Raw genomic sequence first — 15,283 nt, forward strand, 5'->3', positions numbered from 1 at the left:
GCTATTCTATGTTGTCTTTTTTTTTACATTGTATAAGTCATACTGAAAATCGTCTTGTTACAGACAGAAAGATTTATGTTACTTGCTCAGTATAAAGCCCTATAGAGCAGGGGTATCCAAACTTTTTTCACCAAGGGCCACATACAGAAAGATATACGAAGGGCTTGGCCACTCCCTAAAGGTGGGGTATATTGCCTCATAAGGTCACTTATAAGTTGGAAAAATTAATCCAATGTAGGTAAATTATTCTTGATACTTGTAAATGCTTTAAGAAGAAAACAGCCTACATCACAGCTCTCCAGAGTGTTTCATTTATTCTGTTGGCAGATCATTCCTTAAAACACATGATTCAGATTGCTTATAATAAGACGAAATATGAATGGTATATTCAAGGTTGTTATGTAAATTTGGTATTGGGCTTTTTTCTTATCAACTATGATTTGTTTTCAACTTTAATTGACTGAATTTATTTGAAAATTGGGCTTATTAGCACATGAATACAGTGTAATATAATTGAACATACTATATATATATTTAAGAAGTACAATATAAGACAAGAAGAAGTTTATTATACTTAAGTCATTATACTTTTTTAATTTGCTGAGGGCCGATTCAAAATGGTCCGCGGGCCACATTTGGCCCCCGGGCCGTAGTTTGGACACCCCTGCCCTAAGCATTGCAATATACAAAATACAATATGTCTCACGTAAATGTAAAAGTGATAACTATATGTAACACTAATAAGCAATTTATATTGTGTTGCTTTAATTCAGCTGATAATACTTTTGTGCTTGAACAAAAGTGATTTTGAAAGCAGAATTACATTGTTGTAGTGTTACTTGTACAAAGGTAAAAGATCTGAATAGTTCATTATTGCAAATCTGTTGTCAACTATCACATCCGCTCCTCTTACCTGCTTTTACTGTGCTCTTCAAACCATGACTTAGGCCCAATTCCAATCCACCCCCTACACACTACCCCTCCGTTTGCACGTTTCCAAACCGACAAGTGTGGAGGGGGAGTGGGTTATCAAGCCCTCAAACAGCGAGCCTGCATCGGTGCTGACTTCACCTGCTGCCCTACCTGACCGGACTCAACGCTGTGTGTGTTCGTCATGAAACACGCTGTTTACAAACAGTTCCTGCAAACATTCACTGATACATTGCGATGTTGACAACCTCATGATAACCTCATTTTTTTTTACTTAGGGTCTGTGTTCAGTCATACCTATGCATTTTATTATAAAGTTGTGTATATTTACAGACTGTTGCAAAAACTAAGAAGCTTATAAACATCAGGTTTAAAACTAAAAGAGCTTTACAAAAAAGTAACACAATTAAAGATGTTTGGAGTTTTATTTTAGTTATTAATTTTATTTTTTGTCCAAGAGATGCTGATTTGAAACCGTTGTTACTTACAGTTACGGCATCTTTTGTTTCTGGCGGAGAGAGGGGAGTTTGTTCCTAATCTTGCCGCTGTATTTACACCCTCAACCTGAAAGGAGGAAGCCTCGTTTAGCTGCGAGTGTCACTCCGTCACGGAGTGGGAGTGGGTAGGGTGTGATTTGGAATTGGGCCGCACTCATAGTTCATTTTACTGTGTGTGTGTGTGTGTGTTTCCATGTGTGTTCTCAAGGGTGTTACTCAACTGCATTCAGTCGATCATGACAGATGAATAAGGATGCAACAGAGTAGGATTATTGAACACAAAACAAACAAATACACACACAGCATGTTACAATCGTTAATTTTATGTAAAGGGGGCAAAAGTTCAACACTTAAATGCACAGTTGTATGTTTCAGCTTTATCATATTTTGGCACAAGTAATGTAGATTTAATATGTGTGCATGTGCTACACATACTATCATGGTTTATTTAATTTACCTGTTTTTATTTTTAATCAATTCTGCTACATTTCGGGTAGGCCTATACTTCATGGTACCGAATATTTAAAGAGAGTTTTTACTTCTGATAAACTGTGTTTCGATACTACCTAAAACAATTTTCACTTTGGAAAGATTTGAATAAAGTTACTGAAAAGAAAAAACAGGTCAGCTTCAACCAGATTTGAACAGAGAATATTGTGCAACTTGAAGGAGGCAACTCTAGGATTAAAGGGTAACTGCACAATTGCTCAAAGTCCTCTTAGCTCGCAACTTGTTACATTCCACAAACTTTTCACACTTCAGCTCTGCAAATATTTATTTATGCCATCATCTGATTAATGTTTACCAACTCTGATTCATCAGCAGGGAAAACATTAATGACAGCGCAAACACTTCAAAGTCACAATAAAAACCACACATCTAATTTATAACATGTCATAGGGACATAGTATCCTTCTTTATAAATAAATTAACAAAAGATTGGAAAATATATCATACCAATGACATGCTCAAAGCAAGGTCAGGACCAAAATAGAGGCAGTTAAAAGTAAAACAAAATTAAACAATAAAAGACCAAGCACGAGAGGGGAAATAAATAAAATGCATGAGCAAAATTGAAGATTACATAGTTTTAGACATTTTCATTATGATCAAATTATATGGGCAACAGGATTTCAATAGTTTTTGACCATTTACAAAACAGATTAAAGAAAAGAAAAGAAAGGTAAAAAAAACAAAGCACAAGAGCTAGCTAGGTAATGCTAGCTGGTTTATGCTAGCTGATGAAAGGTTATTTAACTATAGAGGCTATATGTTTTTTAACTTAAAATTAGCTCCTCTAACATATTAGCAATTTTATTTATTTTACTGCATAGGCCTACAAGAGGAAGGGGAGTATTATCAGATTACAAATGAGTAAAAAACAAACACTGACTAAAAGCTAACTAGCCTAGCGTAGAAGAGAAGCAGTATCTATGTTAAACTAGAGGAATTACAAGATAATAGTTTTCATTTACCTTATAAATCATGTAGGCCTATTTAAATATATTAAATCAAAGATAATTTAATGAACATCATGTGTTGGACAAACATGCTTATGGAAACATTGCTTGTTGTTGCTGCATGTGTTTTTTTGTATTCATGTTTCTCTGCCTGACTAATTAGCCTTCAAACTTCAAGCTGAACTGTTGTTTGTGTTGTTAAATAACTGCTTAGTTTCCTCCATTATTTTGTGAGGCGGCATTGTGTGATAGTAAGCATTAGTTACAGTTGCTTGGCAACACTGTTAAGACTGCAATGGATGGTGATGTGAAACAGGCAAACTGAACATGTCAAGGTTGAACAATGTACGTCTGTCTTTAACATTATAAACTATGATAACATAGCAGTGTCATTTCAGCAAAAAAAGAAGCTGAAAATAAATCGAATTACGCCTGATTAACTTAAAGCAACGTGACTTGTAGCCTAGCCTAGCATAATTAACCAGATTTTGTAAAGAGGCTAATGTTGCTATTGTGGTGGAACATTATACACTATCATGTTTCAACTTGTGTTGTCCTTATAAACGAGTAAGTATGACTTTTTCTGAAGGCTGTATTGACACTGGTGTGCTTTTAAAGTGATTTATAAACGTTAATGTTGGAGAGGTAACAGCATGTCGAGCAGCAGAGCATGCACAGCAACAGCAGCCGTTAGCCGTTAGCGCCGGTTGGAACCAAACCGTCCCTCACATGGTTTCCGGGGAGATTGTACAGCAGTGTTGTTCTTGAACACATCGCCTGCTCCACAGCCCGGACTCCCGGGTAAATGTCTACAGATACAAGACCACAAGTTCTTTATCTGTGTCTGTATATGAATAACTAACACGTATTTAATCAAGCGTGTGTTATTTGAGGTTACTTTTATCCCCCAAACTACGGTTTGTTTTAGTTTCTGTTTAAACTATTTCAGCAGCAGTTGAGAGCTCCAGTCTGCCAGCAGAGACAGAGGAGGGATGTCGCGCGGGTAAGTGTGGGAGACGTTAACGTTGCATTAAATAAAATAAATAATATGAAGTGTGTTTATGCAGTTCGCCTGGTAGACATGTCTCACAGCTGTATTAATTATAATGTAACCATCGATACAGCTGTACATCAAGTGGCTACATTGCTGCATTATATGAGAGTGTGAGTGAGACGAGTGTTTCCTCTCTTTCATGTCCTATGTTCTGTTGTGTCGTGGTAGTGAGCTGGAAAAGCTGGACCCGGCTGTTTTCCAGAAGCAGTTGCACAGTCTGAAATTTAGGTAGGCATGCATTTGTTATCCCTACTGTAATGTCAGCTAACTTTCTCCATTGTTATCATCTCAAACTCCTTATTTGTTCGCCACCAAAGAGTGTGCATTTGCGTACACGATGCCCCGCTAGAGGCGCCCTACTTAAGTAACAGTCAACGTTTCCTAAAGCGTGCTCATGATAGTACTATGTAGCCAAGTCAGCTAGCTTGAAGTTACAGTCAAGTTGTTATAAGTTAATTGGTTGAAAAACAATTTTTGGCTTATTTGTCCCAATAATTTTGTCTTGAGAGTTGCTAAGCGCACTATTGAGATATAAATGACAACGATGTGTATGCAAGTCGAGAGTAACTGTTTGGTTTAGCAGATTCTGTTAGCTGCTAAGCTATGTCAACTTGTCTATGGACAGTTAAGCTATCACGATTCTGCGCAGCACAACATGCTTGCTTGTTGAAAATGTTGTAGGACGGGAAAAAGAAAAACACAAGCTTTCAACAGAGGGAACATTTACAAGCTAGGCAAAAAAACTTAGTTTGTTATTTGTATTTTGTATATGAAAAATGTAATTGCAAATGCCTGTTTTCAAAGCAGCAGTAGCAACTCGGTTTTCTTTTTTCAATGGTAAAGAATAGAAGAGTAAAACGGGACATTATGCGTTTCTAATGTTTTAAATGTGAGTCACAAAGCTGCAGAAACGCCTCTATAATGCAGTCCAATTCAACATCTCTGCAAACTACACAACCTTTGATAAACAGTGGCAGATTGACTTGTATTGCATAAGGTAATAATATGTTTGATATTGACTTAATAAAGTGGTGATTTGCATCGGCCAGTACTCTGCGTTGTTTTTACCATAGACTTTGAAGCTTTCTTGCAGTGACATATCTGTTTTTGCATCTGCTTCTGAAACATCTTATGGTACACCAATGCAACATGATATGAATTGAATTTCTAAAATTGACATTCAAACTCAATTGCACCAATATAAAGTCCATATCAACTATGTCATATGTTGATATCAATGATCACTTGAGAGACAGTAGATAGTGATTGCTATGCTTGTCACTATTAATAAACGTCATATATTGAAACCCAGTTATACATGTTTACATTTCTGTTTTCTCTGTGGTTGCAGCATGGACGAAGAAGGGGATAGTAATAAGTGCATTGACACTGACTCGGACGCAGCTGACCAGAAGGATGGTTCGAAGTGTAAAGTCAAATGGACTCAGGAAGAAGTGAGTACAAAGAGGGCTTTGATCCTGATGTCTATATATCAGACATTCATCTGATTACATTATCTGGAGCAACATACTATTATTTCCTTTATTTTGCTATCATAGCTTCAATGGCTTACATTTTGCAGCATGCTTGCAAAAAGTGCCAACTGAGGCAGTTGTGCGAACTCATGCTTAAGAAATGTTGTCACATATGTTTCTATGAATGAGTTTGTTCCGTAGCTACTGGCAAAAGTTATCAGTTTTTAAAATGACTTTAAAATGGTACTGTATCTGAACAGATTTTCTCTGCAGGAGGAAAATCTCAAAATCCTGATCAACAATTTTGGGAAAAAAGATTGGAAAACTATTGCAATTTTTTTACCGGTAAGTATTTAGCGGAAACGCAATCAATCCAGTGAGAGAAAATGATTAATGATCAGCTATATGTAAACTTTTAAAGTTTGGTGTGACAAAGTGAGGCCAGGTGTCTTGCAGCATTAGCCGTGTTCACACCGGAGTACTTTTCCCCGTACTTTTCGCGTTTAGTTCCGTTAGTACCCCTTATGTCGCGTTCACACCAAAAAGAGTACTTAGTGCCGGGAACTTTTACCCCCATTTTTAGTGCCTGCTGAGAGATGGTACTTTCCTTGGGGAAAAAAGTGCCCCAGTTCTGATTGGCTGGGCGAATTGCAAACCACGCTCCGTAAAACTCTGAAATGTTTTGTAGAGCCGCCATTTTATTATCCTCGCATTAGCATTAGCATTAGCCCAGCGCACAAACGCAGAGAGACTAACTTATGGCAACACAAAATAAAACATGGGAGCGGTGGAGATGAGGTGTCTGTGTTCTGGCGATTTACTCGGAAGGCTTCAGTAGAAGCTGCTGGGAGTCCCAGCAGTGTCTGTCTGTCTATCATTTAAAAAAGAAAAATACTAACCAATCTCTGTTGATTTACTTTTCCTCTTAAATAATTCAACAGTTTTTCCCTAAAACAAATTGGCTTTTACTTTGGCAGGGGCGGACAGAATCTGACTGTGTGCACCGCTGGAAAAAGTACCTGGATCCTGATTTAGTCAAGGGCTTCTGGACCAAAGAGGAAGATGAAATGGTAAAAAAAAAAACTACACAGAACATCTGAAACGGACTCTTTTTAAAAAAAAATGTAAAACATTTTTTTTAACCTTTATTTAACCAGATAAAAGCATTGAGATAAAATCTCATTTTCAATGCTGACCTGGCCAAGAAGGCAGCAACGTTACACATAACACAAACATATAAAATGCAGAGAACATAACTAAGAAAACTTAAGACCAGTTTGTTGTAAACATTGTCGCATCTCACTTTTTACTCCTGTGTTAACATATTGACTTTCTCTTGACAGATAGTAGAGCTGGTGGGCAAGTACGGCAATAAACAGTGGTCTTTGATTGCCGGGCACCTGAAGGGACGTTTGGGGAAACGGTGCCGTGAGCGCTGGCACAACCACCTCGACCCACTTATCAAAAAGAGCTTATGGACCGATGAAGAAGACCTCATCATCCACAAAGCCCACACCATCTTGGGAAACCGGTGGGCTGAGATTGCCAGGCTGCTCCCTGGAAGGTGGGTTGAGTAGCTGTTATGGATTTGCTGAAGTTTATAAAAAGAGAAATGACCGTCATTTTAAATGCATGACTCAGTTGTTATTCTTAAACTAAAGAAGTGCATGTAAGAACGTTTCAGCCTGTTTTGTTTTTCACTAAGACATTTTAATTTATATTTTTTGGTTCCTCTTGCAGGACAGACAATTCTGTGAAAAATCGCTGGAACTCCACCATCAAGCGGAAAGTAGAGTTGGGCTTGTACAAAGACCTAGCTGACAGCATTTCCCTTGATATTCAGCACTTTGTGGAAGGAGAGGTACAGTACTTATTAAGTTTAGCACATACTATAAAAGGCTTATCGTTTTTCAACTTTCACAGCCATTTTCATGTTTTTTTTCTCAATAATTTCTTAGGGGGAAAATTTGAATATACATTTCTATAATATTTAATGATTACTTATATACTCTAACATTATGTGGGCTGTTTTCAGATTATGGAAGGAAAATGTGTTTTGTGGTTATTTTATAATATTTTGCTACAAAGACACTATTGTGCTCAACTCATATATTGTTTTACAGTTGGACTTCAAATGTGACGTTGTATTAGACACTGAACCAGTAACTCCAAAAGTGGTAAGCTATTTATGATGATTACATTTTTTAAATCGTTTTTGCCATTTAACTTGTACCGACTGAAAGACATTAAAATGTTGTAGAGCTATTTCAGTTACATTACAATAAAGCACCTCCCAAACAGAGCCATGACAATAATAACCAGATAACATTTGATGGGTGGTCTTGGATGCATGTTATCAAATAAAATGTATATTTTTTTCAGTGATGCTTCCAGGTGCCAAGCTTGTTTTTTTTGCTTACTCTTTGCTTTTCTGCAGATAAGGCCAGAGAAAGAAAAGAAGCAGGAGTGTCAGAAGAAAGTCAGACCGAAGACGCCCGCTCCGCTTCCACAGACTGTAGCATCCATGAGTCCCTCCTTGCCCCGCAGTTCAAGTTCCAGTCCCAGCTCAAGCTCAAGTGCTGCTCCGGCACCTGCGCCAGTGGACCAGAAACAGTTTGTGACTGCAGCACTGAGGATGATCGCAGAGGACATGCTGCCACTCAGGTGAATTGTAGAGCTAGTGGCTGATACAGTGTCCTTGCTGGATTTGTTAGTTTGTTAAACTAAGTTTACTTTCCCAAGTCAGATAAATCCTTTCGTGGGTCTACCTTCTGTAGTTCATGTTATATGTGTCCCCTGACTTTGAATTACCGCATCAGAATACACATTTTCTAATCTGTTGGGCATAACAAATGTACTTAAATATACACATCCAACCAATAGTCATGTTAATGCATTTGCATCCACCATTTAAAATGCACTATACCAATGTTCCTTCACTTTATTCCCCACAGTTTTATTGAAGGTGCAGGCTTCAGGTCCTTCATGAGTACCGTCCGGCCTGAATGCAACAAGCTGTCCCAGCGTGTCATGGGCCTACAGCTCTATGATGATGTGGAGAGAACCATCAAGCCTCAGCTCATTCGTGACCTTAAAGCTTGCCTTGCCAAATCCAAAGATGGTGAAAGTGCCATTCATGTGACCTTTGACCTTTGGGCAGGGGATGATGCCCATCCAGTGGAGGATCCCATAGTCGTGGTGCAGCTCCACTTTGTCAGTGAGTCCTGGCAGATCCGCCGTCCCATTGTGGCCTTCCGCCACCTCAGCCACAAAAACCTCAGCACCGCTGTGGCCAGGGAGCTTGAAGGTGTTCTGCTGAGCTACGGCATATTTCCTCGCAGCATCGGCTACGTCCTCGCCAACCAGGCCAAAGAAACCCTGGCTGGGAACAGTTTGTTCTGCGACTATAAGATCATGTGCTCATCCAGCAGGGGAGAACCAGATGGAGACGAGATGGTGTCATTTCTGTCGAACCAGATGCCTGGAACAGAATCCCCTTTTTCAGAGCTACAGATTGGGAACAGGGCCACCTGTGTGGCCCAAACATTGCAGCTTGTGATTAAAGAGGCACTGCAGAACTCCAGGGTTGTGGAAAATGTAATCTCCCAGGTCCACAACGTGGTGGCTTTTTTTAGGAGCAGCGCCTATTGGAGCGAGGTAGGAGAAATTAAGTCTTGCAAGTGTAATTTACCCTGTATTATTATATTCTTTTTACAACGGTACATATTTCTGTAACCAAATCAGTTTTTCGGGTTTCAGAGATTTTACATCCAAAGATGAGGTAGTACCGGCAGTGTGTCTTGTTGAGATTATGTGTTCATTAGGTCTATTCTTTGTATTAAACCTTTCAAATGTATTGTCCTACATCATTTAGGTTTAATCAGAATTTTTATGAAAAAGCTTGTACATGATATGAAGGATTCATTTTATTTTTTCTTGCTGGTGTACAGAAACATTTATTCACCAAAATTATCAAGAAGTAGGATTTTGTTATATGGTTATTTTAGTTTACTGACATCAGATATATTGAGTATTTAAAGCAGGCACCCATTGGAACATTCTGGGCAAATAGTGATGTTTATGCCAATACCGTTTACGCTAGCTGGGTGTGGCAGCTGCTGTCCAAATCAAAGGAAAATAAATAAACAACATTTAGCCGGTGCAAAGTTGATGTAACAAACGGATAAACATTGGCAAATGTCATCTTATTCACTGATAAGACAATGTCTGGCAAAAATGCTAATATCAGCTAAATGTGCTATTTGAGGTGAGACAGCTTATAAAAATATTACTGTTATACATATTATAAATGATATCTGAGATCTGACATTTTTTTGTTTGCAGCAACCGAGAGAGTATACTTTCCTGATTATTATTCTTTTTAACTTGTTTTGAATCTTTTATTTGTTTAGGTTTTGATGAAGGAGTGCAACGTGTCCCTGTGCCCTTCCTCCAGTAGCTGTCGCTGGAACTCCATGATGCTGTCTTTACGGCGCATGGTGCAGGAGTCCACCTGGAGCGCCATCATGACTCTCTTGGCTCAGGCTCGCATTGAGGCCAACGACACAGCCAGTGTCCCGCCTCTGGTCATGGCCAAGAGGGAGCAAGTGATCGACATCCTGGGTCTTCTTGAGCCTTTTGAGGAGGCCTTGCAGGTAAAAGAGAAAGTAGATTTCATGGATGTGTTGGATCATATTTCATAATAAATTGCACTTGTACAGTTGAGGCCTAAATTATTAGCCCCCCAGGAGTTATGGAACATTTTCATAAAATTCTTCCCAATGTTTCCAGCATTGATAAAACTTGATATAATCAAACATTCACCAGTGCTATTTAGTAGCTTTTGGTACTGTTTGGGAAATAAAATACGTTTTTAGGCTTGCTTTATATCAAATATAGTGAAAAATGGGTTGGTCAAAAATATTAGCCCCATGTGAATTGTTGCTTTCAAAACACACCTAATCAACCAATCAGCTTTCAAGTCACACCTGAGCATTCAATCAGCATAAAAGGACTCCAAGAAACAGGCACTTGAATACCTTATTGAGAGGGACTATACTACTACTCCTACTCACCATGCCAAAGACAAAGGAAATCAGTCTTGAGCTCAGAAAGAAGATAGTGGAGCCTCATGATAAGGGGGAAGGCTGTACTGCTATTTCCAAGCGCTTCACAGTGTCTAGAACTGCTGTACGTTGCATCATTGCGAAGTACAAGGAGACAAATTCTGTAAGAAACAAACCTGGGCGTGGTCGAAAGCACAAGATTTCAAGAACTCTGGAGAGGAAAATAGTCAGAGATGTCAGCAAGAATCCCCGGACATCTGCCAAGATGATTGTTGCTGACCTGGCCTCTTCTGGAGTTGATGTTTCAAGGAACACAGTTGTGAGGGCTCTTCATCGTGGTGGGCTTCAGGGCCATCGTCCCAGAAGAATCCCTTTACTCAAAGAGCGGCACATCAGAGCCAGACTGAGGTTTGCCCGTGAACATTTGAAAGGTAAAGATGAGTTTTGGAAGTCTGTGCTTTGGTCTGATGAGACTAAACTGGAACTGTTTGGGCACATGGATGTTGCTTATGTTTGGCGAAGAAAGGGAGAGGCCTTCAACCCTAAGAACACATCATGCTGTGGGGCTGTTTTGCAGCCTCAGGCACAGGGAGCCTTGTTCGGGTGCAAGGCATCATGAAAAAAGAAAATTATGTTGAAAAGATCTGCTCTTAGTCTTCGCTTAGGTCGTCGCTGGGTCTTCCAACAAGACAATGACCCAAAGCACACATAAAAATTGGTCCAACAGTTCCTAAAGGACACCAAAACCGAAGGTGCTGGAGTGGCCCGCACATAGCCCAGATCTTAATCCTATTGAGAATCTGGCGGGTGCTCAAAGTGAATGTCCATGCTCGGAAACCACGCAATTTGGACCAGCTGGAACAATTTGCAATGGAAGAATGGGCCAAAATCCCTCAAGAGACCTGTGCCAACCTAGTAAAGAACTACTCTAAGAGGTTGTTGTCAGTTGTGGCTCAGAAAGGGTACACTATTGACTATTATGGCGCGTTTCCACTGCAGCGCGGAGCTCGCTTTAAGCGTGCCGAGCCGTGCGGGCCCGTTTTTGGTTGCGTTTCCATTTGGCCTAGTACCGGCTAGCGGGTCCTAATTCACAGTTTTTCTGGCCCTATAAAATCGTGGTTCTAGGGCCAGGAACAACCAGGCTGAGTCGGGCTGAGTATGCTAAACTAGAGAGAGAATCGCTGGCAAGGGGGCTACAACTACAACAAGATGAACATATTTGACCGTGATTTAATTGTAATACACGTTTCAAAATGATGCCGAAGTAACAACATACTGATACCGGTTAGTAAAAACCATGAATTAATGCTTTGTCAAGTCTGCAGACAGACGGCAGGCGAAAAACCTTTTAAAATGCGTGTTTTCTAAATGGAGATTGGCGAAGCTAACGTTGTATATGCTCCGACCGTCCACACTCACAACAACGGCCTATACAGACATAAATAAAGCAGCGACTGTATTCGCCATGACACAGGCAGTCTGTGGTTTGTACTTGTTTAACTTTTGTCTAGTTTCTGAACATATATGAGGAGCTGTGAGCTGTGAGTGCTAACAGCTAACGGCTGTGTTGTGTTTCTGGGGTTCTCATTGAAGATGACGTCACGGCTCCGCCTACACTGCGTTACTATAGATACTACCCCAGTTCCTAAACTGTAATGGAAATGCGCCATAAAGTGAGCCAGTCCTAACGAGGCCTAGCCATACCGAGCGAGGCCGTGTAGTGGAAATGCGCCATTAATGGCCTGGGGGCTAATATTTTTGACCAACCCATTTTTCACTATATTTGATATAAAGCAAGCCTAAAAACTTATTTTATGTTCCAAAATGTACCAAAAGCTACTAAATAGCACTGGTGAATGTTTGATTATATCAAGTTTTATCAAAACTGGAAAAATTGGGAAGAATTTTAGGAAAATGTTCCATAACTCCTGGGGGGCTAATAATTTAGGCCTCAACTGTATATGTTTTTTTAAAACCCGAACATTACTTGAGCCATTTGGTCACAAATCCTTTCCTATTTATACTTGCATTTCCAGTTTCCTTCACTTTCTTGTTGTGAAAGAAAACGGCTTAAGAAGAAATATTAAGTAATACGCATTGAAACTTACTATCTTTTTAATATCTGCTATCATTCATAGTACATTCAGCCCAGATTTAAGTATAAGATACTTTCTTTGTGATTACCTTTTAGAAATATTATGTACATGTATGGGAATACAGTAGTGTTGTCAGTAAAAGATTATGTGAGATAATTTCCTTTTTGCTTCTTCTTAACCAGGTACTGCAAGGAAATGGAGTGACTTTTTCTTTCATCATACCTTCCCTCATTGGCCTTGATAAGGCTCTAGAGAGCCTCGTCACCAACTACACCCACTTCAACAAGGCCCTGCGCACTGGCCTCCACACACACTTCCAGTCCATGATTCAACAGAAGGACATGATAATAGCTGCTGTGCTCGACCCGAGGATCAAACTGCAGGTATTGAATTAAAACAGTGCTTTTATGTTGTGCTTTATGTATTGCATCAAATGGCATCTTGTACATTTTAATGGAAGTGTTTATATTGAGCTCTCTGTTACTCCTCTGAGATCTGCACCCAGAATCTGAACTCTCATCCTCGCTTGAATGTTTTTTTCTCAGCCGTTTCCTGATGCCAAACAGGAGGTGGACAACACGGGTTTCCTATTGCCACCACCAAAGCATCTGGCGCGCACCATTGTGGAAGCCGCAGTGGAAAGCATGGGGGCCTCAGCATCTCCCCCTGTTGAGGCAGATAAAGACCAGACAAGCAAAGAGGTCAACCAGCAGAATGGCGAAGAGAAGAGCCAAGACAGCGTGACGATGGAGGTATCTAGTGGCAGCTTCGACGACAACAACTCCGACGGACTCAGCGGGAACAACCTCAAGCGTAAGTCCATCTTCAACTTCCTCCAGCCGGCTGCAAAGACCATGAAGACATCAGAGCTCGATGTGTACCTATCAGAACCGCTGTGGGAAAGTAACTCCAGCGTGTTGTTCTGGAAATCTGCCACTCGGTTTCCTCTGCTTCAGAGAATCACCAAGAACTTGCTGGCAGTGCCGGCTACCTCGGGGGGCTTCGATCGGCTGTGTCCCATGGCAGCGTGCATCGTAAGAGCCAAGAGGAGCCGCCTGCCATCTCACACCACAGAGAGACTGCTTCTATACAAAAACTCTTTAAAGACCAAGACTGGTAAAAAGCCCAGTGGGGTCACTAAACACTGATTGGTTATGTGACAATTGGGTCTGGTTATTCTGTCCTCCACCACTGATTCTACATACTATGCTTTAAAAGATGACAGTATCCCCCTCAAATTAATTTCTTCAAAACACTGGATTAAACCAACTGAAAGTAGTCAACAGCAGCAATATATAATATTGACAAAGAGTAGCTTGAGGATCTCTTTGGTTAAAATAGCAAGATACTGTAATACAGCACAAACTATTCCTCTGCTAGTGGATAGAGAGTGAAATGCAACTGCTTTGCTCTTCACATAAAGCAGCTCGACTGCATTCCAACAGTATTGACTTGAGCATAATTTACCCTGTAAAAAATGTCTTCTTGAAATTGTTAAAAAAAAGATGCTACACTCAATAACATTGCTTCAAATCATAACTCTAACATCAGCGTGTGTTTCTGTTTATGCAGCAATTGGATAATAATTGCTCTAGGCAGGTAAATCAGCATGCATGGCTTCTCCGTACCCTAAGGCAAAATGTACAGTGCATTTTCTACATTTTTGGAATCAATTTTTGTCCCTTCCTTGTTATTTATTTGTTTTTTATGCTGTACAGCAAGTGCAGATATACTGTGTATTTGGTCACCTGGCAGTACATTGAACAAGCTTTTTGTAGAAAGCCATGTTTATTTTCTTAGTCTTTCTGAAATTGTTTATATTTTTCTGTTTTTGGTCAGTGATGCTTGAAAGGTGCCCTTAATTAAATGTTTTCTCAAGAGTCTTGTTGATGAACTGTTTCTGATCTTAACTGAATTGTAACTTGTGATGGGGGATCAATGGGAAAGATAATTCTGTAACTGGCAGGGACATTATTTAATAGGTAGGCTTTTAAACAAACTAAAGTTCACATTGAATGACAGCTAACTGATTTATTGCAGCGATGATTGTCCATATTGTACCAATAATATAATAACACCAGTGTGAACTTAAATCTTGTGATTTTGCATATCTCCACATGGACGTATCATTTTTATGAAATAATAAAGCTATTTTCTCTTCAGTTTCCTGTCCCTCACATCCATTTCTACCGCCACTTTCTGCATTTCAGTAACAATATAACTTCATTTCGTAAGGACTCTAAAAGGTGATAGTTGATCATTTAATTTTGAGTGATTTATCCCCAGCACCCTCCGACTTAAGGTAGAATGAAATCTGTCAACCAAAAGTCAAAGAAATTATTATTTTAATACCAAGAAGGCTTTTGGAAATGTCCATTACAATTACATTTTCATTTCTGCTGTAATTTAAACATTTATCAAATATTTTAATGGATATTTTATGTATATATACAATCTAGGGTATTTATGGTAAGAAGGTAATGCATTTTCATGTCATTTAGAGGTAAGGTATACAAGTGGATATGTTCTATTTGATTAGCAACCTTAGATACATTATATCAATAAAATAAACCAATGTCTGGTCATTCAATTATTTTATTTTATTAAGATGTCTAAGATATCTTTCGTTTGTTTGTTTTTTGCTTTTCTTCGTTGCACTAATAATGTATATCATAATGTATTAAGTGCCGTAATATTATTATTTT

General features: G+C 39.3%; 1 protein-coding gene across 5 annotated transcripts; it reads left to right on the forward strand.

Annotated features, from left to right (window-relative positions):
• The first annotated feature begins 3,604 nt into the window (after positions 1-3,604).
• On the forward strand, positions 3,605-14,740 carry mybl2a (v-myb avian myeloblastosis viral oncogene homolog-like 2a). 5 transcript variants are annotated; one of them, XM_034145308.1, is made up of 14 exons: positions 3,605-3,688; positions 3,837-3,890; positions 4,110-4,169; positions 5,293-5,395; positions 5,690-5,761; positions 6,394-6,486; positions 6,760-6,980; positions 7,157-7,277; positions 7,540-7,593; positions 7,854-8,080; positions 8,371-9,073; positions 9,829-10,071; positions 12,761-12,961; positions 13,124-14,740. In XM_034145308.1, the coding sequence occupies exons 2-14, from the start codon at positions 3,880-3,882 to the stop codon at positions 13,724-13,726; spliced, it is 2,712 nt and encodes a 903-aa protein (XP_034001199.1). In that variant the 5' UTR covers positions 3,605-3,688; positions 3,837-3,879; the 3' UTR covers positions 13,727-14,740. The 5 variants fall into 5 exon arrangements, with proteins under 5 accessions (XP_034001199.1, XP_034001201.1, XP_034001200.1 ...); XM_034145310.1 differs by lacking the exon at positions 4,110-4,169; XM_034145307.1 differs by having other exon boundaries at positions 3,636-3,890.
• Positions 14,741-15,283: the final 543 nt, after the last annotated feature.

The sequence above is a fragment of the Trematomus bernacchii genome, unplaced genomic scaffold, assembly GCF_902827165.1.
Source record: "Trematomus bernacchii unplaced genomic scaffold, fTreBer1.1, whole genome shotgun sequence".
NCBI lineage: Eukaryota > Metazoa > Chordata > Actinopteri > Perciformes > Nototheniidae > Trematomus > Trematomus bernacchii.